Source organism: Protopterus annectens, chromosome 8.part0, assembly GCF_019279795.1.
Source record: "Protopterus annectens isolate FY-2018-M chromosome 8.part0, PAN1.0, whole genome shotgun sequence".
Lineage (NCBI taxonomy): Eukaryota > Metazoa > Chordata > Ceratodontiformes > Protopteridae > Protopterus > Protopterus annectens.
The window spans coordinates 321,689,527-321,716,099 of record NC_056741.1 but is presented as its reverse complement, the minus strand read 5'-3'; the positions used below and the strand labels follow the sequence as shown (position 1 = coordinate 321,716,099).

The 26,573-nt window shown below is 43.8% G+C and overlaps 1 protein-coding gene across 2 annotated transcripts in view; it reads left to right on the top strand.

The window, feature by feature from the left end:
• The window catches only part of PTPN13 (protein tyrosine phosphatase non-receptor type 13), a 1,949,788-nt gene that overhangs the window by 1,709,518 nt on the left and 213,697 nt on the right, over window positions 1-26,573 (top strand). For both annotated transcript variants that reach the window (XM_044079819.1, XM_044079818.1), the window contains one exon: window positions 2,959-3,059. In XM_044079819.1, the coding sequence (XP_043935754.1) occupies window positions 2,959-3,059 (101 nt within the window). The remainder of the gene's footprint in view (window positions 1-2,958; window positions 3,060-26,573) is intronic.

Genomic DNA, 26,573 nt, shown 5'->3' with positions numbered 1-26,573 from the left:
GGTTTTAGATGCTCTGTGTTATACCTTAGAGCATTTTCGCAATTTTTGAAACATTTATGTGATTTACCCATCATTACTGGATGTCTGATGAATATTTCAGTGTTGCAATTACATTCTGGATTACTGTAATCAAAACATCAATTACTATAATGTCCTTTGCAAGCCATCTGACATGTCACCACACAATTAATATGTCTTAAAGAAAGCTGGTGAGGACTGATATAATATAATCATTTATGTACCCCAGTACCACGATCTCATCTACCAAAAATGTGTGCGCAGAAGAGGAATCAGTCTGTACAAACAAAGTGAACTGCCAAAGGGATAAAAATAAATACTTTTCTGAAAAAGGATAGTAGATGATTAGAGAACACAATGTCATAGAGTGTACTGAAAAAAGAAGTTATGTACCTACCAATAACGTTCCATGTTAGTTGTCTTCATCTCGCCTTCTTTCTTGCTGGTTAGGATCGGAGCCGATACTTCTGTAGCTCGAGTGCTGTTTACTGGCTCGAGGCTACCCCTTATCCCATGATGCCTAGCGACAGCTACTCAGATCTCGTTTGAAATAGCTAACCCCAGACATAGCCACAGAATAAACCTGTCCAAACAAATAGGTTGAGTATACCTGTCATACTCTCTAAGTCAGTAGGGGAGACAAACTGGGGAACACTCAGCCAGTGAAACCAGAACTCCTCTCAGTCCAATAGGACAGGGGGACGGAGGGTGGGACGCAAGAAAGAAGGCGAGATGAAGAGAACTAACATGGAACGTTATGGTAGGTACATAACTTCTTTATGTTAAGTTGTCTATCTCGCCTTTGTTCTTGCTGGTTGGGACAGTGTCCCTAGCACCCACAATCCTGGGCAGCTCATTGGAACCTTCTCCTGAAGGTGTCTCCTTCAGAATCTTCTAAAGATTCTATGTTCTGTACCTAAATAATTTCAAAGTAGGGTATCTTGTCTGCAGGAAAGGTACTGTGTTGAAGGGGGAGTTAATTACACTTGGGAAAAGTGGATTCAAGTCAGTCTTTACATAAGAATTTAACATTAAGTTGTAAATTAAATTCACTCCATTAGGGTTTTTTTGAATTTGAGATTTTTTGTCAGCTTTCTGTGATCCTTAGAAATTACTTTTGATTAATAATCTTGGGTAAAAAAATTAGTTTTAGTTCTTGGCTTAGTGATGTAGAGGCATGGAGCCCTGATTGTGACCCAAGTAACAGGGGTTCGATTAGCACCCCTGACACTGGGGGAGCCAGGTAGGGAGAGGATGAGTGAAGGGGCATGGCCTACTCACTTCTCCTAGGGGGTGAGAAAGAATATATGCATTTGGGGGGGCACTTGGTACGATGAGATTTCCTCAGTTGTGATGGGAGAACCACAACTTGTACTTCAAGGGGAGAAGAGTAGGGCAGCTTAGAGGAATGCCACTTGCAGAATTGTGAGGACATTCTCTCCCAGTCATCCCAGCATACTCCCACTTTGCTGAGTGTGAGTATGAATTAGGGCATAAACAAGAAAAATTTTGGACCACCCCAATGGCTTTGTAATTGATAACCCTTCTTAGTCAACTTTCACCCCAGTGATAGGAAACAGATGGATTGATTGACCAAGAGCGAGCTGAAAACAGATAGACAGCAGGGGCAAATAGAGGAAAAATGAACAGTTGTTGGCATGGTGCGTGGGATCAAGGTGCAGAGTGCTTTAGATCTCCATGTGCTAGAACTTGTCGGGTTACATAGGAGCATGCTAGGCATGTGAGAATGGGGGACCATAAGATGCCTAGCCGTATACATCTATAAGCATGTAAACTTAAAAGTTTTTACCACCCTTTTCAAGCACTTAATAGTTCCTACTATGCAAATCAAACATGGTAACTCTAGTATAAGTTAGTGTCTACCCATCTAGTCATCAAGACCAGCCTTAGTAGTAGTCAAAGTACTACTTTGTTTGACCTGCAGTGGTAACTATTTCCATAGATTAGAAATATGTTGAGTTTGAAACCTATCCCCCTAGTGAATGTTTTACTTGATAGTGTAGATTCAGGACCTTAGTGTAGAAGTTTGTTGAACCGCTGATTTTGTAAAGCAATAGGAGGCCAGATAGGATTGGGTCTTTTATGGTTTGAAAAGCAACTCACACAGGTCACCTGTCAGAAACCTCTATCAACTATGGAGAGAGATCAGCTGCTTACCTGTACGTTTGATGGTGGCCTGCAGTGATGGAAGACTGGGAGGTGCTTGACGTGTTTGTGGAAATCATCTGTGGAATTTGAACTGCTGTGTACCACACATATTGAAAGCAGGTAAGCATGAGAGGTAGGCAGGTGATATGCTTATGCAGGGGAACGTTTGATTTCTTGCATAAAAAGTTTAGATTAATGATTAATGTCGTTGTCTAGTAGTCAACGTGTTGTGCTACAACAAGAGTATCTCCCTGAAGGTTGTGTTAATGTGGAGCACACAATTGTAGTTGAACAAAATCAGTAGCACTGCTCAGCTTATGTATTGTCCACTGAAGCTGTTTATACTGAATTCCCTCAACCTTGAAAAGTTGCTACTAATGAAGTGTAGATATGCGTACCTGAAAAGTATTTCTCTTCATCCATTTGAATGCTACATCAGTTTTGTATATTATATCACTGATTTTCAGATATCTTTTATTTTCATATTATGACCTATGTGCTCAGAACTGAATAAACTATGTAGTTCATCGTGGGTCTCCACTGCAGGTGTATGCAACACAGTTGGAGTAAAATGCTGAATACAATACGCAGAATATACATGAATGGAATAATGTATGCACATGCACACACTGATTTTATATATATATATATATTAATATATATTAATGTAAACAGTTGGCACCTTGCTTTACATTTTCTGCTGTTTTGGGGAGTAAGGCAGGCATACATACAAGATAGTAGTGTAATTTTTTTCTGCATCTGTCTTTTTAGGATGCCCAAGCAAACTACACTAGGAAATGCAGATGGTGACTGTTCCTTGGGGAGTGACGTTCTGCCACTGGAGCTTGAGAAGCAGGATATATCTGCTAAAGGTAGAACATCCACGGCATTTATTTTATTTTGTGTTGTGTTTTAGGTTTAATGAGATGCACAGAATGCTTTTGCATGTGTAGCAGTTATCTATAAAGGAACAACAAAACGTAAATGGTGATATGCTAAATTGAATTTGGTTGGTTAACCCATCAATCTGTTTTCTTAAAAGGATTTACCTTGCTTCACCTACTACTCTTTTTATTATCCTTCCTCGGTATTGTAATACATAGTGAACTGGGATATGTAGGTGTCTGTTTTTTGGAGTACCCATCCCTGGCAAAATGTGTTGATTTGTGATGCTTTCCATAATGCTAATCTAAATGGAATATGTAATAATATGACCGAGAACACTTCTAGTTTGCCAACAGTTTGGCAGAGGTTAGTTCTATGGGGCCATACTTATCACAAGAATCTTTAACTGGCTTATTGCAATACATTATCCAGTACTATCTGTTTATTATTCAGGTTGGTGTTCTCTCCCCTGATTTGATGAGTCTTAACTCTGGTACCCCCTCTTCAAATCAAATCACCTATGATGGTAATGATGTTGGACCCACTGCTCGGTTCACAAACCACTTACTTTTGCCCCAACAGGTAAGAGACATCCTCCTGGGCTGTTTTTTATGTTTGTGGGAGAACCAAACCCTTTAGGTGCAGGAGTAGTCCAGGGTAAGAGACCCCTTGCCAAACATCATACTCTGACCCCAGATATTTTATCTAGTAGTAAAGTTCACAATAAAAATAAACAGAAGCTTTATCATACAGCTGATAATCAGATTATATCTGTTTGTAAGGCTGATGTGGTTTCCTTGGGGAAGAGTGCTCCGCAGACAGCTAATTCTGATACTCATGTTACCACAGGTGATTTTGTTGCTAGTCTGGATAGAGACCTTTCTGTTGTTTCTGAGAATGATGAGGAGTCTGATAAGGACAATGATCATTTCCTAGCAGACACTGAGCCCAGTCAGTCTGATTCTTTGGAAGGTGAACCTAAGCTTAAGTCCAAACGGGTATTCTCCTTTCTTCAGGTGATTGCTAGATTTAGTGATGTTTTTGCTTGGTAACAGTCAAGAATTACCCCAAAGCTAGGCGCAGGGTATATAACCTTATAGAGGATGAGATGTATAATTCTGTGGCTGTCATCCCCGCCCAGCCTGCCTTACTGGCCTTGAAAGATGTTTTATAAAGCTGCCTGCAGAACACCAGTATTTGTTCCCGCAGTCTCTAAAATGCACTGAGAAAATATAGGATCTCCTTGGATATGACTCTTCTCATTTGACCACTGACCTAGCTGTGATCTCCCCAGCTGCCTGCTTCATCTAATCCAACACTCCCCTCATAAAGAAGGAAAATGGTTACATCTTTAGGGCAAAATAATGTTTCTTTTTAGAAATCTAGTCTTTAGAATATTAACTTTTCACATATAACCTTAATAGTTTATTCTACATTGTGTATATAGTTTGTATGATTTTGCTGTATCCTTACATGCAGAGCAAAAGTCTTATATGAATGAAATTGTTTTTAATTTGACTCGGGTTTTGAAACATGCTTTGAGAGGTGTGCTTGAATGTACAGGTACAGTTTCGAGAAGTGTTGCTTCTTCTGTTGTATTAAGACATTATGCTTGGGTACATTCAGAACTTCTTTGGTGATATAACAGCTGAAATTTTAAATGCATCTTTAAGTTCTGAATTGGTATTTGTGCCCTTTGTTACACAGATTCTCAAACATTGACTGATAGAGGCACATTAATGCATGAGGTATCTAGGCTGTTTCATGTACCTAAGTTGCCGCTAAACAAGTCATCTGCCTTCAAAGGGCAGAACAAACAAAAGTCCCAGCCAAACAAAAGTCAGGCATCCAAAAGGAAATGTCAGGAGGATAATTCTTTGAAAACCAAACAAGAGGGATTCCTGTCTGAAAAAGAATATGCCCCCTGCAAAGGAATAGTAATTAAAGAATTGCTGGATGCAGTATCTTCAGCCTCTGGATTGCCAGGTACCAGGACTGGGATTTGTGGAATGGGAACTGCAGCGGTGGAGGGATCAACTGTCTCTGAGTTAAGGACTTCCTTTCTCTTCAGAACCCAGTCCAATCTGACCAGATGGACTCTTCAGATTTTGCTTGGGGAGTAGGGTCTATGGGAGTTCAAGTGCAAGGCTTGAGGTCCTCAGGACATGCCAAAGTGCATAAACATAAAAGAGATGCTGGCAGTGATTCTGCCTTGGAAGTTCTTCCCCATGTATTGACTCTGGGTCCTCTTCTAAAGGTCAGAGACAACACTATTGTGATGTGATACCTAAACAATTAAGGGGGTACAAGATCATATGATCTTTACCATTTGGCAGTGATGGCCGGGGAGCTAGCTCTACAGCATTTCCTGATTCTATCAGAGCAAAGACTAAGCAGATCCTAGACATATACTAGTGGAATCTCCATGTAAATGTATAGATCCTAATGTGGGGAACACCTCAAGAAGATCTGTTCACCACCTTTCAAAATAGACAATTGAAAAAATTCTATTCAAGACATCCTTACAGCCATGCTTGGAAGACAGACACCCCATCATTTTTTATGGCTGGGAATGTTCCTGTATGCATTTCCACCCTTTCCAATGATTCCCAAGGTACTTCTAAAGATTCAGAAAGAATTCAAAAAAATATTGTGGTACCCCTCTTTTGGCCCAAGCAAAGTTGGATGTCCTTCCATACCACTGTTGCAGTATTCCTGACATTAGGCAGTCCTTAGCATGAGATCCCTTATGTCCAGCTAGTATACCTAAAATTATAGAATTTATAGATGCTGAATGTCAAGAATATGCTCCCAGTGCAAAGCATAGAGCAAAAAGGTGATATATGGAAGTGCATATCTCATAACTTCTGTGCTACCAGTCTAAATGCCATCACTGAATGTTAATCTGAACACTCTTCTTCTGTGCTGGTTATCGAGCTGTGTTTCAGATAGGTTCCCCATTGGAGTTTCTTCTTATCTTCTTCTGTTTTTGTTTTTCATGTGTTTACTTGCTATCCAGAAAGGGAAAATGTCAGTGTGGGATGCAGATTCCCTATAAAGATCATCATTACCAGTGTCTCTACTATTAGGGTGCTTCTCATGACCATACTCAATGTTCCATCTGCCAAGCATTTGTTCCTAAGACCCTTTGTATTCATCTTTCCTCCTGGTATGTTTACCTTGAAAACCAGCATCTAAAGTTGTAGGCACAAGGTTCTGTGGTGGAGTCTTCCCATCCCATGGGTCAGTCACCTGTCAATTAAAAGGCCATAAAAATCAGGTCTGATTCATTTGCTGTCCAGCCTCCCCCAGATGTGTCTCTCAAGGCTGATGAAAGCCTGAAGAATCGTCTGTTTGTTACTTCGGATTCCTCTGACATGGCCCTGTTGGAGGCCAGCATAGATCCGACTTCTCACATATCCTCGGAGGCTTTACAGATGTCTGTTTCAGACATTGAGGGGGAACCTTGGTTGATTATATCTGAGGGACCAAGAGGGATTCCACAGATTATAGTGTGGGCGGAGATTCCTACTATGCTGATAGAGTGTTGTCTGGGCTCTGAACCTCCTAGGGTTTTTCATGAAGATGTCCCACAAAAAAAATAAAATAAATAAAAACAAGCATTTTTCCCCTTTTTTTAAAGATCCCCAATGTGAATGACAAGATTTTACTCAGGAGTTGCTTAATGCTTTGATGGCCTTGAAGCCTCCTGAAGGCATCTCTGTGCCTGCTCCTCCATGGTCATGTACTCTTTTTAAGAGGCCCAGGGAGCAAGTGTCCTCTGGTAAGGATTTGGATTCTGGGTAAGTGCCTTTGGCATACAGATTCCTTTTTTTTGTAAATTATGGGTCTGTGGAAGAGTATTCCATTAGCTCAGATTCTCCCTTAGAAGAACTGTCTTTTGGTGACACTATTTCTCGTATGATGGAATATTTCAAGTGGGATTGTTTCAGGTTTCTGATATTCAGAAGAGGTATTGTGATTACCTTCAGATGGAGTCTCCCAAGCCCTCTGCTGTTCTTGCAGTCCTGGTTATGCTTTTAGGTGCCTTTTCAGCAGTTTCATTTTACCCTGATTCTTAGCCTGTAGCCCCCAGGAAACCTGACAGATGTTATAAAGTGTCTGATGATTGTAAATTGTTGTAAACTGTTCATCTGCTGACCCTTCTGCAGTGTTTATCTCTTCTGACAAATCTTTTGACCTTTTGCCTTCTATTAAGCTACTTCCCTCAGACAAAAACAGTAGAGCCATGGAACGTGTAGGCAAAAAGATGTTTACTGCTGTCACCCTGGCTTTTAGGGCTATCTTTTACCAGACTCATATGACTAGGCATGTTTTTGCCCTTCTTTCTCAACTTTTTCAGGTAATTTATGACCTCTAATTTTGAAGGGAAGGTTTTAGTCCTTTCTTTGTTGGGTTCTTCTTCTCAAGTGGCTTACTACTCTATTAAATGTAGTTATGATGCAGCTAATGCTTCTTCTAGGGCTGCTGTGTTTGCTTCTGCACTGAGACATTATTTTTGTCTTTGTCTTCAGCCTTTACCTGATGACATTAAAGCTAAATAGTTGGATGCTCATCTCGATTAAAAAAAAAATGTATATATATTTTGGCTTTGCTGCTGCTGCTGAACTCTTTAAGTCCTGCCAGGAGAAAAGCAAGGCCTTGCAGGAATTGAAACATATATTTATTTCTCCTGTACGTTCATAGGTAGGTACTAGGCTATCAGCCTGAAGACATTTATAAGCCTAGCCAGAATGTGCTGGCTTTCGCCACCCCCTTAGATTAGTTCCCAGTGCCTCTGTCCAGCAGAGCCACTGAAGTGATGCCCACGGTAAACTTTCTGTTTCCCATCCACTCGTCAAGGTTTCTTTTGAAGAATGTTAGCGAGGAGCTCTGCCTAATGTAGATTGGGATCTTGTTCCAAAGCATGGGAAGTCTCTGGGACAGGAATCTATCCCTCCAGCACGTCCTATTTATTTTTGTGGTGAGGTTTAGATCCCTAGAGCGTGTGGCTCGAGGGGATAAGGTTTTCTTTAGGTGGAGCATGTCCATCAGTTCTTGGACATGGCCTTGTATGTCAGGCAGAGATCACCTCTGAGTAGACAGTATACAACCGTGTACAGCTGTAGTTTCTTCAATCGAGCTGCATAGGGCATCTGTTTGAGGCCAGTGATCCTCTTGGTGAGGTACTTCTGTGGTCTTTCCAGCTGTTACATGTCTTGTAAGGTACATCCCAAATGGGGTGTTGTACTCTATGATGGTTCTGATGAGTAGAGCGGCACAATGACCTCTTGATCTGGATGCGAACCCTTTTGTGGTTAGGTGGGCAATGTAGAAGGATTTTCTAACCACTTTGGCAATGTGATTATCAAAGGTGAGATTACTATCTACTTGGGTCCCCAGATCCCTTATTACGTCTTTAGGGGACTACCACCTATGTGGTAGCTTGTGGGTACTTTGTTTTTTCCAAAGGTGATGACTATGTACTTTTTGGCATTTAGCTTGAGGCCATGATTTTGACACCAGGTGTCCGTCTCAGTGAGACCCTTTTGGAGGATGTCTGTGTCAGCCGGAGAATCAATTATAGCCCCTAGTTTGCAGTCGTCTGTGAACTTGGTCAGCCATAATCCTCCTGTGCTTGCCTGTACCTCTGAGAAGTATATGCCGAACAGGAGGGTTCCTAGGACTTTGCCCTGGGGAATGCCACTTGTAACCGGTTTAGAGTCGGACCTAGCTCCCGCAACTCTCTCCATGTGGGTTCTGTCCATGAGCCAGTTGGCAACCCATCTTGTGACATAGGGGTTTATGTTCAGGCTGGTGAGCTTGTCTTTAATACCAGAATGGGGAATGGTGGAATGGTGTCGAAGGCCTTAGCAAGGTCTAGATAGGCTGTGTGTACCAACTTTCCCTCGTCTATAGCCCTGGTAACTGTCTCAAAATAGTCCACCAGGTTTAGGAGGCATGAACTGCCCTTAACAAAGCCAAACTGGGTAGGGTCCAGTGTTTGGCGATTCCCAGTGTCTCTGTTAATGAGTTCCATGATGATGCACTCCATAGCCTTGCAGACCAAACTAGTCAGGCTTATAGGGCAGTAGTTCCTGGGGTCTGTTGTGGCTCCACCTTTGTGGGGTGGAATAACCGTTGCTGTGCGCCACTCTTTGGGTACGTAGCCTGTGGAGAGGCTGAGTTTGAACAGTGTGTTTAGGTGAGGGGTTAGTTCGTCTTTGTACTCATGTAGGACACAGCCTGGGACACCGTCCGGTCCCATTGATGCTGTGTTTTTGGCTTTGGAGAGGGCTGTTTTAACCTGAGTATCTGTGATTTCAGGAACTCTACATTCTTTTGGTATGGTTATGGGCCCTTTTGGGGGTGAAGTTTGCGCTGAACCTGTCTGCCAAGATGTTGGCTATATCGGTCGGTTTAGTGTATTTTTTGCATTCTGTGCTAACTCTGAGCAGATCTGAGCATTGCCACTTAGATTCTTGACATAGCTAAAGAATGCTTTGTGGTGATCTTTCGAGTCCTTGGCAATTTTTCTTTCAAAGCTCGCCTTGGATGATTTTATGAGGGATCGTAGTTTCTTGCTGATACTGATCAGGGATGTCTTCCCTTCTTGGGATTTTACTCTTTTCTGTATTAGTTTCCTCCTTCTGTTGTATAGCTTGTTTATGGCAGGAATCCACCAGACTGGTTTCCTTTTCTTGGAGGAATGAGTCTTGGTTTTGCTTGGGATGGCATGATCCATGCATTCTTTAAGGTGCCCGTAGAATGCATTAGTAAAGGATTTTGCAGCTTGGACAGTATTATCCTTTAGCATGGGGGCTTTGAAACTTTCCACTTCGGCCTTAAGTAACGTGAAGTTTGCTTTTGAAAAGTTTTTCACTGTGGTTTTCTTGTCCTGGGGTGGGGGCAGACTGTGGATATCCAGAGTGATTTGTTTATGGTCAGGTCTAACCAGCGTGGGGTTAACCTCTGGTCGCCCATATTGGTGATGACCAGGTCCAATATGTTGTCACCTCTGGTGGGAGTGTTGACCAGTTGAACCAGGGTGTTTGAGTTTATAAATTCTAGGAAATGTTGGGCAAGGGAGTTAGTACTTGAGTAGTTCTCCCAGTTAATGTTTGGGTAATTGAAATCACCCAATATTAGGGTGCTTTGTAGGACGTTTATCTTTCCCAGTGTTTCTAGAAACGTGGAATGGGGGTCCTGGGACATGATGGGTGATTTGTAGCAAGCTACAATTTGAATTGCAGTTTTGCCCATTGTTAGTTGCATGTGGATGATCTCTGAAGCATCGTGCTGTGCCACTAACCTGGAGGTGTGGGTATCCTTGATGAATATGGAGTATCCTTGATGAATATGGATACACCCCCGCCTTTTGTATTTCGGTTTCGGTTCTGTGTCCGAAAATGTATGGTATGAGTTGTAGCCTGGTAGTGCTGGGGTGCTCTCTGAAGCCTTAAACCAGGTTTCTTTTACTGCAAATATATCAATTTTCTCCATACTGAGGAGTGCCTCGAGTGCGTGGATTTTGAGGTTTAAACTTCTGGCATTGAGTAGCATTACCCTCAGTTTTATGTTACTTGTGCTGTTTACGGTGGTGGGTTTGTCTTTTGAGCCTTGCCTAAAAAAGGCACTATGGGGGTGGCAAGAGCCTTGGCCAGTGTTCGAAAGCCTAACGGTGACAGGTGCAAGCCGTCTGTGGACAGACACTGGATCCCCTTTGAATGACACCAGAAACTTGGCCAATTGTTGAAATCGAGAATTTTTTCTTTATACCGTGGTATCATTCTTGGTGAGGGCAGGATGCTACTCAGGGTCATACCAGCCTGGGCTACGTGATCAGTGAGCTCTTCCATGTCTCTTTTCATGTAGTCCAGGGAGGTTCGGCTCAGGTCATTCACACTAACATGGACAATGACAGAGTCATATTTGTACTTGTTCTGGAGTGACCTGAGTGCTTATGTTATGTGGCGGATCCTGGCACCCGATAGGCAGCTAACAGTAACCCTCTCCTTAATCAGCCTAGTGAGTAGGACATCAGTGTGCCTGACTATAGAGTTACCTATTACTAGTATGTTATTTTGCCTTAAGGGCTGTGACTGCATGGCACACTGGTTTTGTGAAGTATGTGTTTCATAGTTTGTGTTGGGGGGTGGAGGTTGCTTGGATGTTTGCTTTGGAGGTCTCTGTTGGTTTTGCAGATTTTTATTTAGAGCCTCCGAGTATGTCTTCATGTATTTATGTGTGTTTTTTGCCAGTGCTGCTTTAATGGGTCTATGTGAGACTGGTGGTGTGATGCAAGTATTTCCCTTCTCCTCTTGACTGTCTGATCCAGTCTTGGGCTGAGAGAGCTTAGCCTCCAGTTTGGCTGTATAATTGCATATCTCGCATGTATTAGTGTTTGGTGGTTGGAGGAGGGGGTTGTCTGTGTACATGAAGCAGTTGTAACATTGCCACAAAATGCCCAGATTCACCAGTTGGACTGAAGAGTACATATAAAACAATAGAAAACGAACAAACTGATTTAAACAAGTTACCCAATTAACCAGGAAAAAAAGCTCAAAACTGAGCCCTGTTCCCAGCAGTCTTCAATCAGACAAGTTCTAACTGCAGAAAAAAATCTCAAAACTGAGCCCTGTTCCCAGCAGTCTTCAATCAGACAAGTTCTAACTGCACACCCCTGCTTACTAGGGTACAGGGGAACCTTCTCCAGGAAAGATGGCCTGGATCAGTGCTCAAGTTATACAAACAAAGCTAGATTCAGCAGGCCTGAATCTGGTCTATGCTACAGCAACAAGCCCACCAATTTCAGAAAGAAACAGTTCAAATAAGCAGGCACAATAAGCCTGTGACCAGAAATTTACAGCTCAGAAGGGCAGAATCCAGCCTCTCCTCCCACAAGAGTGCAGACCACAAACCTTCTTAATGTAGAATAACTGGCCTGAAGCCCAAGTGCGTAAGCCAGAACTAATACACTTTTAGAATAGCAGGCACCAGGCCTTCAGTCAGCAATTCCCAGCTTAGAAGGATGTAAGCTACCTGTCCTGCCACAACAGGGCAGACCTCAAACCTTCTTAATGTAAAACAGTCTGTATGAAGCCCAAGTGCTTAAACCAAAAGACTTAGAATAACAGTTACAATTTAATCAAGCTACTACCAAGCAGTAATAAATGCAGCAGAATAAATAAAATTGAGTACTTTTAAGAAAAGCAAAATAAAGTAGGAGAAAAGACGAATATAGTAAAAGCAAATTAATAAAGTGCAATTTTTTTGCAAGGTGAGAGGAAGGAAGAACCTAAGTGGGCTGGCCTTCTCAAATCTTCTCTCTGTATTAAGTAGAGTGAACACTAGACTCAGAATATGATCTCACTGTACTCGGTTAAGTGAGCCAGTGAGATGGACCCAGGAGGAGTGTTCTAATACAGACTTACAGGAGGGGCGGGCAATTCCAGAACCACCAACACTAATACCAACACAGGAACAGGGAGGGAAGGTGGCGAACTAACTGCAGAGAGACACCCAGCACACTGTTCAGAAACACACAATTAGGAAACAGAAAAAATGAAAATACAGTACTTTTAAAACTGCAATTTTGTACTTAACAGATTACTAAAATACACTACTGCAAGTTTCAATTAGCTTCAGCTTCTAATGCAGATGTTTGTAGCCAAGCAAGTCTCTCATGAGTTGAGCATAAAATGATTTCTCAAACTTTGTGGCTAGCACTTAAAGTACAGAGGAATACCTCTAGGCTATTAAATATCAGATAACAAAGAAGTGATAACACCACCCCCTCTTATAGTAAACAAACACACAGCACACTGTTCAGAAACAAACAAAAAACACTATCCCCAGGTTCCAGAGGAATTATTGCTCCAGATCTGCTGCTGTTGTTCATAGACAGTCTGTTCCTCCACCCAAAGATAAGATGGGTTCTAGGCATGTACCTCCAAGTAAGTCTACTTAGACTCCAACTTCCCAGAATCCTCCTTTTCAGGACAAACCAGGTTCCATCTGACAGTTTGCTTCCTCTTTCCATAGCCCATTTCTTTTTGTTACTCCTTACATAGTAAATGTCTTTCTGCCTCTGTAAAGGCTTATTCTACCAGAGCTGTTGCTTTCTCTGGTGCCTTTGTTCAAAGGACTGGATACCAATTACATCCTTGAGGCTGCTACTTCGACTTCTGTCCATATCTTCACCAAACATTACACGTTGGATGTTGTTTCCAGAGTAAGAGCTGGCTTTACCAGAACTATCCTTCATGGATTTCTAGCAGGGTCTTCAGTGCCTTCCTCCACCCAGGTATCTTCTTGAGCTTTTGTACTCTCCCTTACATCAGGAATACTGCAACAGTGATATGGAAGGACATAGTACAGTTGTGTAAAATATTACCATAACAATAGATGTTCTTCTCTTCTCTTCACTGTTTCAGTATTCATTCCTTCTCTCATCACCCTTTTTGCTTTGCCCTATTTCTCTTGCTTTCCTGACCAGGGATCCTTCTTTTTCCTCTTTCTGGATGCACATGTTCCTCTTAGTCCTAAGTACATTCTGTTTCTCCTGGGGCTTTTCAGCTCTGAGGTTTGTAGTACATAACATCACCCATAATGATACCACAGTACATGCAGACAATGATTGATTTCAAAAATTGGCTAAGTTTCTGGTGTCATTCTAAGGGGATCCAGTGACTGTCTGCCTGGGATGACATGATTGACAGACCTCGATGCTTTGCCAGAGATTGCCTGAATCTGTCATCCCTGGGCTTCCGGATACTGGCCAAGGCTCTTGCCACCCCTATAATGCCTTTTTTTAGGCAGTGTTCCAAAGACCAAATTACCAGTGTAACAGCTACAAACAAATGCAATCTGAGGGTCATGCTGCTCAGTGGTAGAAGTCTAAATCTCAAAATGCACTCACTTGAAGCACTCCTTAAAATGGAGAACATCGAAATTTGTGTCGTAACAGAGACCAGGTTCAAGGCAGCAGAAAGCACCCCTGCACTACCAGGCCATAACTCATTCGACACCTTTTGACCCCAGAACTTGGACCGAAGCTCCAAAGGCAGTGATGTTTCCTTACACACCTCCAGACTGGTAGCCCAAAACAATGCATCAGAGATGCTTCAGGTGTAGCTAACATTGGGTAAGACAGCGATTCAGGTCATAGCCTGCAGTAGGTCCCCAACCATGCCCCAAGACTCACACTACACATTCCTAAGCACCCTGGAGAATATTAGGGTCCAACCTAACACTGTCATACAGGGTGACTTCAAGTACCCCTCCATTAACTGGGAAAGCTACACATGTACCATTGCATTTGCCCAACGTTTCCTGGAATTCATTAATTCCAATGCCCTGGACAGGCTCATTCTTACCCCCATTAGAGGTAGCAACATCCTTGACCTGGTCATTACTAACATGGGCGACCATTGCTCTACACCAATAGTCAACTCCTCCCTGATTAGCTCCGACCACAAACTAATCACCTTGGAAATCAACCCCCCCCCCCCCCACACACACACACACACACAAAGGTAACCACCATGAAAAACTTCTCCAAAGGTAACTTTGGGCTGCTAAAAACAGAGGTGGCTAACTTTACTGCACCCATGCAAATGGAGAATAGTTGCATGACCGCCGAATCATACACCAGTGTACTGTACGAGCACGTACACAAATGCATGGATTTCATCACACCCAATAGAACCAAGATATTCTCCTCCAAAAAAAAAGAAGCCAGTTCGGTAGTCCTCTGCCATAAACAAACTCTACAACAGAAGGAGGAAACTGATGTGGAATAAGGTGAAGTCCCAAGACTGGAAAAACTCCCTTATCAGCCTCAACAAAAAGTTTAGATCTCTCATCAAATCCTCTAAAGCTAGCTATGAAAACAGAATTGCAGCAGCTAGTAAAGACAACAACAAGGCCTTCTTAATTATGTTCATAGGTTCATAGATTAGTACTAGGCTAATTGCCCTTGCAAGCCATTTTAAGCTTAGCCAATTTTCCCTTGTGAGACTCAAACCCTGCACCTTGTGTTTGTAAGGCAAAGACCTTAACCATTAGGCCACCCTCTGTAAAGAATCTCCACAGCAATGCCCCGATTTGCTCTGAGCTACTGCACAATGGTACCTCCTATACCGAGCCAACAGGTATTGCCAATATACTGGCTGACAGATTCAGTGCCAACTTTACCCCTCTCTCCCCCACCAAAGGACCAATCACAATACCTGTAGATTGCCAGGCACCCAGTATTACTGCTGCACAGGTTAAAACAGCACTGCCCAAGGCCAAGAATACAGCTTCTGTGGGACCTGACAATATCCTTGGGTGTGTTCTACATGAACTGCAGAGTGAGCTGGCACCTCACCTGTGTGCCCTGCTCAATCACAGCCTCACCTCAGGCTTTGTCCCTACTGAGTGGCACACTGCTACAGTCATCTCTCTTCACAAAGGAGGAGCGACTACAGACTTTGGGAACTGTCACCCCATTAGCCTGACTAGTCTCATATGCAAAGCTGTGGAAAACATCATCATGGATCTAATAAACAAGGATACAGGGAATCTCCAAACTCTGGATCTCACACAGTTTGGTTTTGCGAAGGGTAGCTCATGCCTGCTCAACTTGGTTGACTTCTTTGAGTCAGTCACCAGAGCTGTGAATGAAGACAAGGTGTTTCATGCAACCAAGGCCTTTGATACCATTTCCCACTCAGGAATCATAGAAAAACTCACTAAGCTAGGCATCAACCCCTATATCACTAGGTGGGTTGCAAACTGGCTCACAGATAGAACCCACATTTTGAAAGTAGCTGACTCCAAGTCAGACTGCCGACCAATCACGAGTGGAGTCCCACAGAGTTCGGTCCTGGATCCTCTCCTGTTTGGTATCTACTTCATTGAAGTCCAGGCCAACATGAAGCAACTTTGGCAGGCACACTACCCAGACAGTTGCAAGTTGGGAGCTATTATTAACTCCCCAAGTGATGTTGACATCCTACAGAAAGGCCTCACTGAGACCAATGACTGGTGTCAGAATGACCTTAAGCTCAATGACAAAAAAATATGCCATCATCCCCTTTGGGAAAAACCCGGTTCCCATGAATTAAAACATCGATGGTAAACCATTGACCACAGAAGGTGTTATAAGAGATCTTGGAACACAAGTTGACAGCAACCTCTCTTTTGACCACCACATTGCCACTGTAGTCAGAAAGTCCTTCTACGTGGCACATCTCATTACTAAGGGTTTTTAATCCAGGAAGAAAGAGCTCATTGTCTCCCTGTACTCTTCCCTCATTAGGCCAATCATTGAGTACAATGCCCCATTTGGCATGTACCTCACTAGACGCCTGCAACAACTAGGGAGGCTGCAAAAGTACCTCACAAAGAGGATCCTAGGCCTTAAACACTTGTCCTATATGGACAGACTCAAAAAACTCCAACTGTTCTCTGTCTCATATCACCTACTTTGAGGCGATCTCTGCTTGACTTACAAAGCCATGTCTGACCCAGCTCTGTTAGAAATGCTGCATCTAAAGAAATCCCAATCCCTCCGCACCACATGCTCCAGAGACCTCAACCTCATTACCACAATCAACAGAACAAGCTGGAGGGACAGGTTCATAACCCAGAGACCCATGTCAAACAGAGCACCTCACTGGCCCTCTTCAAGAGAAGCTTGATGAGTGGATGGGAAATAGAAAATTCACCCCAGGGATCACTCCAGTGGCTCTACTCTACAGAGGCACTGGGAACTGAGGTCAGGTGGCACGGTCCAGGGTAGCCCTATGGGCTTAACTTGTAAAGGCTCCAGGGCCATTAGCCTAGTACACACCTATGAACCTATGTCCTATGCCTTGCACAGGAAGCATACTCATGATGTACGAAGTCTATAAATTCTAAAAGCTTTGATATACTATCCTGATGTTGGTCTATCCTTAACAGCAGATCCCTTGCATTAGGAATGCTGCAAAAGTGAAGAGCATCTACTGTTATGGTATTATTTTACACTACTGTCCGTTCTCCATTTGTATGGAGTTGGCCAAGAGCCATCACCAAAGGCTTCCTTACAGACTGGATTTGCTCATACAGCATTATGGGCAAATGGTGCACCCCAATTTAGAACAATTGCAACTGACGGCCAGTATGATTCTGTTTGTTTAATATTTGTTATACATGAGGATGTACAGCAGGTTTTTAAGGAGACAAGTAAACCTACAATTAGCAAATCCTGTGTTTACAGGTAGAAGAGGTTTTATTTGTTCCTAGCAAATAATAGAAGTCCAAAAGTGTTTTGGCCCTCAGTTTTTGAAATATTTGTGTGAGCTACTTAGTGGGTTTTTTTCATATGCTTCTTTCAATGCGCATCTTGTGGTCATCTCAGCTTGTCTGCCCATGGATCCCCCTCTTTCATCTCTTTTTGTGGTCAAACAGTTTGTGAAAGGAGTGTTGCACATGAGACCCCCTCAAAAGCAAATTTCTCCTCCCACTGATCCCAACTTTGTTCTTGAAAAATTGACCTTACCTACTTTTAAACCTGTCAGGCTGATTTTTGGTTCTTTGTTTATCTATGTTTGGACACCATGTCAGTATTGTAGATTAAACTGTTGTCTGTCTCAGGTCCTACTAACTGGGGGTCAAAGTGTGCTAGCTATGCATTTTGTACCATATATTGTGTTATATACTTGCAGTAGGAATTCATGTCACTGGATTTCTTAGCGGAGCCTGGTCTTGTATAGTGCAGCAGTATGCTGCTTTTTCCCCTCTCTGTGAAAGAGACATATATAATGCCATAGCTTGGTGTGGCTGAGACTGGCCTAATATAGCTTCTGAGTTGGCAGGATCCTTTTGGGGACAGTCTCATTATATTTGTGTCCTTTGCTGGAAATTAGAGAGCTTCTTTCAATGGCTTCAGATTCTAAATGTATAACACAAGAGTTGACTTGTGCTGCATATATTATGTCTGAAGTAAGTCACAGCCCACAGAGTGCATTTTCTTGCTGGTAACATAAAAAAGCCTTGCCAGGCAGACCATCCTTAGAGGAAGCTGATAATCCAACTAGCGCTATGAAGACTGAGACACTTCATTAGTCTCCTCTTATGTAGAGCATATCACATCATCATCATCATCATCAGCCCCCATTTTTCTACATGGGGTCGGAGTATCATGTTAGCTGTCACCAACTCTTTCAATTCAGTGCCACACTCCTGCCTTCTTCAACACTCATGCTTCACTGTTGCAGATCTTCTTCACGTAATCCATCCACCTCTTTGCTGGATGTCCTCGCTTCCTCTTACTTACATCTGTCCTAAATCTTCCTCATCAGATTGTCTTCTGCTTTTCTACACATGTGCCCAAACCACCGTAATCTGTTTTCTTTGATCTTTTCTGCAATTGGCGCTACTTTGGCTTCTGCTCTTATGTCCTCATTTCTTCATCTGTCCCACAGTGTGCATCCTGCCACCTTTCTCAGGCTCTTCATTTCCATTGCCTCTAGCTTCTTCGACTGTTCTGCCTTTACTGCCCACGTTTCTGTACCATACAGTAATACTGGTTGCACCACTGTCTTGTACACCTTACTTTTCAGCTTCTTTGACATTCTTCTGTCATAGACTACACCTGATACTCTGTGGCAGTTGGCTGCAGCCACTCTGATTCTAGTTTTGACCTTTTTATTCAGACTACCCTTCTCCTCATCTACCCCTCCCAGATACTTGAAGCTGTTTACCTGTTCCACTGTCTTCCCTTCTGTCTCTATTCTCAGCTTCTTCAGATTTCCCCAATTTGCTGTCATTACCACCGTCTTATCTGTGCTTAGTTTCATCCCACCTGCCTTCAGATTTGCATTCCATTATTCTATCCTTTGCTGAAGTTCTAGCTCAGAGTCTGCCTGTACTGCCACATCATCTGCATGCAGCAGCTTTGTTGATCTGTCCCCTCCAACCTGTTTGCTAATGTAGTCCATCACCAGTATGAATAGCAGTGAACTCAGAGCTGAACCCTGATGTACATCCACTCCCACTGGGAACCCCTCTGTGAGACCGAACACTTTTCGTACTTGAGTTATTGGGTCCTTGTACATAGTCTGCACTAATTCTACCAATGTTTCTGAGACTTCAAACCACTGCAGTACTGCCCAGATCAGCTTTCTTGTAACCTTGTCGTATGCTTTCTCCATGTCCAGGAATGCTCAGTTGGACTCTCTCCTCATCTCTAGCTTCTTCTTGAGTATCTGTCTCAATGCAAACGTCGGGGCAATTGTGCTGCATTCTGATCTGAATCCAGAGAGCTCATCTCCCATCTTAAATTCTACTACTGTGCGTATCCATTTATCAATCACGCTCTCCAGAACTTTCATGCAATGTAATGGGAGTGCGATGCCACTCTGTTGCCCACAGTTGTAGATGTCCCCTTTATTCTTGTACAGTGGCATGAGTATGCTTATTCTCCAGTCATCTGAGATACACCTTTCTCTCCACACTGCCATTAGTACCCTCAGGAGCCATTTCTCCCCTATCTCACCCAGCATCTTTATCATATCTGCTGTGACCTCATCTGAGCCTGCTGCTTTCCCTGGCTTCATCTTCCTTAGTGCTGTTCTCACTTCTTCTAGGGTAGGCTCCTCTTCCTCTCTCATTGTAGGCTGTTTCTGGGACAGTACAGCTTCTGTGGGGTTTTCTTCTTTCAGAAGCTGCTGGAAATACTCCTTCCATCTGCCTTTGATGTCCTCTGGACTGGTGAGCAGGTTGTTGCTGGCACCCCTTATGAAGGGTGTCTGAATATCTTCTTTATCTTTCTGTCTTTGCCTTGCAACCTGATATAGTTTCTTTGTGCCCCTTACTGAGTTACTTTCCAGAAGTTGGTATAGTGCCTGTGATGCCCTAATGTGAAGTAGTTTACTTCATTTGAGCTTCAGCCTGTGGGTATTCAGATCCAGATCAGATCCCAGATGGCCACATCACCAGCATCTGATCCAAGCTCCTCCTCCTACCCACAATGCCCCTCCATCTCCTTCCTTTCCAAAGATCTTGTTTCCCGCTTTCCAGCCCAGCAACATGGTCTCGAGCTCGAAGTGTATAGTGTTTTTTTGGTAAGTGTTCAGCTTCTTGGATAGCTAGTTTCCCGTAAAATTTTTACCTTTCCCTCCCCTACACCTTTGTTGACTGTTGGTTAAAAAAAAAAGTTAATGTTTGTGTTTCCCTGTGTTCCCCTTTCCTCTCCACCCAGTTAGCGCTAGTGTGTGTGTGTGTGTGTGTGTGTGTGTGTGTGTGTGTGTGTGTGTGTGTGTCCCTCATTAGACATGGGAGATGTACTGAAGCCTGTCTTTAGGAAATGGACAGAGTGTGGCCACAAGCTTTCCCCGCCTGATGGCCACACTCTGTTAGGTGTTTGTTTAGGTGTGACCCATGTAGACACAGCCTGGGCAATTTGTGCAGGTTTTAATCCCAAAGCACTCAAAGACCGGGGAGCTAAGTTAATGATGAAAGGCCTCTTAGCATCGGGGACAGCTGTCCCAGCTTCGTCTTCCACTGTAGCGGCAGCTACCATGTCTTCTCCCTCCCAGGCCTCCGGGGCTCAAACCCGCATCTCTAGGCCTTTGGATTCAGACAGGAAGCACAAAGATAGGCCCAGGAAGTGGTCCCCTGACCGATCGGTGTAGTCAGGGCCTCCATCTAAGTTGAAACCTCCTCCCAGGCCCAGCACCCCTCTTCTCCATTCTCAGAGGTTTTCATCAGAGCCAAAGGTGTCTCAGCCACCTTAGAGAGCCTCCCCTCACCGGCACTCCCAGCTGGTGTCGGTGGCTTCATCGTCTCATTCCACTCACAGTCTAAGTGAATCAGAGATGGCCAGGATGACGCAGAAGTTTATCCGCACCAAGATCCAGAGCGAGGAGTTCTCAGCCCTTCTTCGCCCCCATCACTCCTTCTCCAATCTGGCCCTTGGTTTTGGAGTCCTGGAATCCAAGAGTTCTCAGGGTTGGAGGGCCGGTGACGACTGTACCTAGTACCTCAACTCCAACAATGGCCTTGAGTGAGTCAGATCCGACTGTGTCGCATCTGAGCTCTTGGACCCGTTGTCTCTGCATTGTATCTGAAGGGGTGCTGTCGGCTCCGAGTTTGTCAGAGCACAGCCTTTCCCTCTGCATCTTGGCACCTGTGGGCTGGGCTCCGACTCTCCCATCAGATCCAAGGAGAGCAGCTCCATTGTTTGTTTCCCAGGATGTTCACTCTCCCTCAGCTTTCGATGTGGTGGAGAGGGTCCTCTTGAGTGGGTTGAGGCCTCTTACCATCTCCTCTTTGGAATCTGCCCCAACTCCCTTGGTTCTGGGTATGGCTCTGACCATCCTGTCATCTCAGGGACAGCCCATGCTTGATGTGCCCCAGGGAGCACCCATTAAGGAACATCCCCCCGTTTGCGAGTCCCCCACAGATAGTCCCAGTGAGGAGGTCCCTTGCAAATGCACGTCTAAAAGGAGGCACTTGGACTCCTCCCCAGAGTCTCTCACAGATGACACAGACTTGGGAGAAGGAGAAGGTTCCCCCAGGTCACCCCGTGAGGATGTCTCCTTTGGAGATATCATGGAAATGCTACGCCAAAGAGAGGGGGTGGTCCAGCCAAAAACCGACCCCGATTGAGTCTGTGTTCCTGGAGGCATTTGGCATGGGCCCATCTACTTCCTGGGTGTTCCCCTCCACTGATCCACTGGTGGACCTTAATTAATCTAGGGCATGGAAGGAACCGGACACAATGGAGTCCATTCTGAAAAGACTTGTTAAAGTCCTGACCCCCCCACAAGACAGAGTCTGGAATAAGGGGTTCCCAGTAGATGTTATAGTGGTAGCTGTCACCAAGAAAGAGCTCGCTCAGGAGAGCTCTACGGTCCATCCTCCTGACCGAGAGTCGTGGTCAATTGATCATCTGGGGAAGCGAGTGTATGCTTCAGCCACCTTTTCCAGAAAGACGCAGAACTATTTGGTGCATGTTATTAGACTTCAGCGAGACTTGGTCAAGGAGGTCACTTGAGTCCCAGAGCCCATGTCGGTAGAGAGCATGAAAATGTTATCTGCACGCATGGCCACTCTCAAAGCAGTGGCGAATACGACCATGTGTCTCCTTTCCCATGCCAAGGTACAGGCTGCTAGGGTTGCCGGGTCCAGCATTGCCATGAGGCTCCATACCTGGCTTTGGCTATGTCAGTTCTCAGAACTTTTTAAGGTGTCCTTTGCGAATGCTCCCTATGATGGCTCTTCCTTGTTTGGGAAGTCCGTGCTTGAGACTCTAGTCCAGAGTGAGAAGGACAAGAAGACACTGTCTGCCGTTGGGATCTGACTCTCTACCCCTCAAAGATCCTTCTCCAGGAATCAGCGAGGGGCAAAAAGGATGTAGTTCCAAAAATCTCAGTTCTCCTGGGACACCCAGGACTCTTCTTCCCCCAGAGGCAGAGGGAGTTATGACAGACACCGGCCAAAAGGCAGAAGGGGGCTGAGGAATTTCAGGTCTCGAGAACTCTTCTCGGATAGACCTGCACAACAACCCTGAGGGGTTGCCCAACTGCTCACCTCTGGAGGCAATCGGAGGCCATTTCTCTTTACACCCAGTGGAGTGGGAGTCCATTACTACAGACTGTTGGGTACTAAAAATCAAAAAACAGAGGCTATTCCGTCCCGTTTGTAGCCCCACCTCATCAACTGAAACTCCTCATGGATGTTCCACCTGCACAAAGAGAGGAAGCAGCACAGGAAATAAAAAAGCTGCTAATAAAGCAAGTCATCCAACCCGCCTCCCCTAGATCAGTCCAGATCAGGCATCTATTCCATGTTCTTTTTAGTGCCAAAGAAAACGGGGGACCTAAGACCCATTTTGTATCTGTCCAATTTGAACCTGGCAGTAGCCAAGGAGAAGTTCTGGATGGTCACACTTCAGTCCATTCTGCCCTACCTGCAAGCAGAGGATTGGATTTGCTCGATCAACCTCCAGAACGCATACTATTTCGTCAAAATGAACAGGCACTACCACAGGTTTCTTCGCTTCTGGCTGGGGGCCAATCATTATCAATTCAGGGCCCTACCTTTTGGTCCACCACATCCCCCAGGGTGTTCACCAAAGTCATGGTGGTGGTAGCGGCCCACCTGAGGCTTCAGTGAATTTTTTTGTCGGGTTGGTTTAAACCTCTCTTGAATGGAGAACCAACGACTACTGACACCAGCCATGTAGGTATTTTTGATGAGGTTGATACCAACACTGATTATACATTGAAATTCTGCACCCCTTATTCTTTAGATGCTGGACGTTTGAGGAATATACTTGCTAAAACTTGTGTTCTATTGACAGAAGATGCTTCAGTTAGAAAGAAAGTTAGCCAATGGTCCTGGTATGATTTTCAGATGTGGCCCCAACCTTAAACATTTGCATTTTCTAATAAATTCTTATCATAGTGCTAGATTTGGTATGTTTAAATGTGGGTGCTGTAGAAGTTGCCATCTTATAAAGGTGTCAAACAGGTTTTGTATTGCTGACACCATATATTATCTGAAAAGCAGATTTAACTGTGAGAGTGTTGGTGTTGTTTACATTGCTTTATGCCAGTGCTGTACCAGTTTTTATATTGGAAAGACTGAGAGGCGCCTTAAGGAGAGAATTTATGAGCACCAGTACAGCATAGGCAGGCGTAATGTTAATAACACCTTGGCTAGATATGTCATGGAATATGTGGGTCGTTCCTTTGAATATATGGTTGTTGAGCAAGTGACAAAAAATAAAAGGGGTAGTCCATGGCGATTATTTTTAGAAAGAAGAGAATTATATTGGCAGCTTAAACTAAACGCTTCTGTTTTTCCTGGTCTCACTGAGCACTGACTGCTCTTTCAAATGTATTTTAAAGTTGAAAGCACTTGAAAGGTAAAAAGTTGATTTTACTTTTTTTGTTTGGGAGGTAAATATTTGTATATATATAAAGATTTTTATACTTATAATGATTTTTATAGAAAAATATTTATACTAGCTTTTCACATTTTATATAAATATTGCACTTTATAAGTACTTTTTATGTGTAATTAGATTATTTGTGATATCCTTTCTTGTTGATGTTATTTCCTGTTGAAACACTTTAAAAGGAATGAATTGTTTGTATTTTGTGTCTGAAGAAGTTGGATTATTTTGTTCAACGAAAGCGCTAACACATACATTATTTTGGAGATTACCACTGCCTTTGTTATTTTGGTATTTGGGAGAGGTGCACACTTGTGGCTCTCCTGCTTATGCTTGGTCTAGATTGTCTGAACCTTTAATGGTAAGGTTTCTGTGGGTCGGGCTTATGTTTCTGATTCAGCAAACTTGATCTGAGGAAAGGAAGGAGATGGAGGGGCATTATGGGTAGGGGGAGGAGCTTGGAGCTCTGATCAGATGCTGATGATGCGGTCATCTCGGATCCGATCCAGATCTCAATACCCACAGGTTGAAGACAAAAGAAGTACAACTACTCCGATGGAACATTATGGTGAGTACATAACTTATTTTTCTTTGCTTTCTTAGCTTCTTTGTTAGCCAACCAGTAGTCCTTCCTAGCCAGGTCAGACTTTTCTATCTCCCACTTCTTCCTGCATGCCTTCTTTCTTTTGATGACTTCCTGTACTACTGCATTCCACTACCAGCTTTTCTTATGTACCTTATTTCCATACCTGGCTTGGCCATATGTCTTTTCTGTAGTCCTAACACATGTTGTTTTTAGGCGCTGCCATTCTTCTTCAACTCCACCTATTTCCTGTTCTTCTTGGGGTGCTAGAGCCCTGAGTAATTCCTTGGACTGTTGTACGTTCTCTCCAGTCAACTTCCAGGTCTTCAGCCTGGTCTCTGTTGACCTTAGAGCTTTTTCTGACCATTGCTTGCAGCTGATTGTGGCAACTAGTGGTTTATGCTGTGGGCCGACTGTTTCACTGGGGATGACTTTACAATCATGGATTCTACCCCAGTGCCTTTTCCTTACTAGGAGGAAGTCTACCCAAGTTGCATGTTGACTACTCTTGTATGTGATCTTGCGACTGTCTCTCTTTCTGAACCATATTTTGGCTACTATCAAGCCATTTGCCAGACAGAAGTCTAGAATGGCTTCTCCTTCTTTATTCCTGTTGCTCCACCCATGTGGACCCAGGCAGTCCTCATATCCTGTTCTGCCTGTCCCGATATACGCATTCAAGTCACCCATTATCAACATCAATTCATGTCGTCCTGTTTTATCTAGTAGATCCTGCAACTGCTGTCTGAATGCACTCTTTTCCTCACTATCATGACCCAGCTATGGGGCATAGGCTGAGATTATGAATGCTGCCCTATCATTACACTGGAGTCTGACTGCCATGAGTCTGTCATTAATTCTGATGATATCCCTTAATGCCTTCTGAAGCCTCTCTCTCACCACAATTCCTACACCAGTTTTAGCCTGTCCTCCACCTGAGTAGTAGACTCTGGATCCCAAGCCAAGTGGTTTTGCTGCACTGCCCTTCCATCTCGTCTCTTGGATACATAGAATGTCCACCCTCTTCTGTATCATCATGTCATCCTCTTCCTGTTAGTGAACCTACATTAAGCATAGCAATTCTCAGTTCATGTTTGGCAGGTTGGTTCGTTGTATGTCCAACTTTCACTCAACAGAGCTATCCCAGGTAACCCAGCCAGCCAGTAGCTTATTGACCCAGAGCTGCTGGGCATTATGGTGGGCACACACTGGCCAGTAGGGGCACATATGACCCTCCACACTATTAGCAGGGGTCCCTGTGTGGGTCAGAGTATATCGGTTCCTCAGCCCACTTATCACTGGTAACTACCCATGCCCATTTTTGGCGACATTAGTCAACATGACAGAATCACCTAGAGCCATATTTTGCACCATTGAGCCAGCCACGGTGGTGCGCAGTCTGTGGTCCATGTTCTCCTATCTTGAGGCTACTGTATACCACAGTAGATGCCCAAGGCGGTTGCTCTATACAACTCTTCCCCCATAGGGCACCATGTAGAGTCTGCGCTGCTGCCTACAACTCCATTCATTGGTGAGTTTTGGGATGGAAACAGCATGTTTTTCAGACATGGGAGAAACCCCACAGAGACACCGGGAGAACATGCAAGCTCCAAACGGGCATTGGTTGGAGGTCAGGATTGAACCTTGTGCACGGGAGGCAAAGACCTTAACCACTAAGCCATCTTGTCTCTCTAGCCAGTATATCACATTTGCAGTTTATTTTCTCTTGCAGTATTTAGAATGACTACCCTTAATATGAGTAATTATTTCCTAGATTTGTGATACTTGGGACTTTTCCTAATGTGTATGAAACTGTGGAAGGACTCATTCAGAAAACTGAAAACCTTAAGTAAGTGTCGGGCTTAACAGGCATTTCAACTACCAACTGGTCTGTGTCACTTTTAACATAAAAGGTTATGGTTAAGGACTCATTCAGAAAACTGAAAACCGTAATTAAGTTTCAGGCTTAACAAGCATTACCAC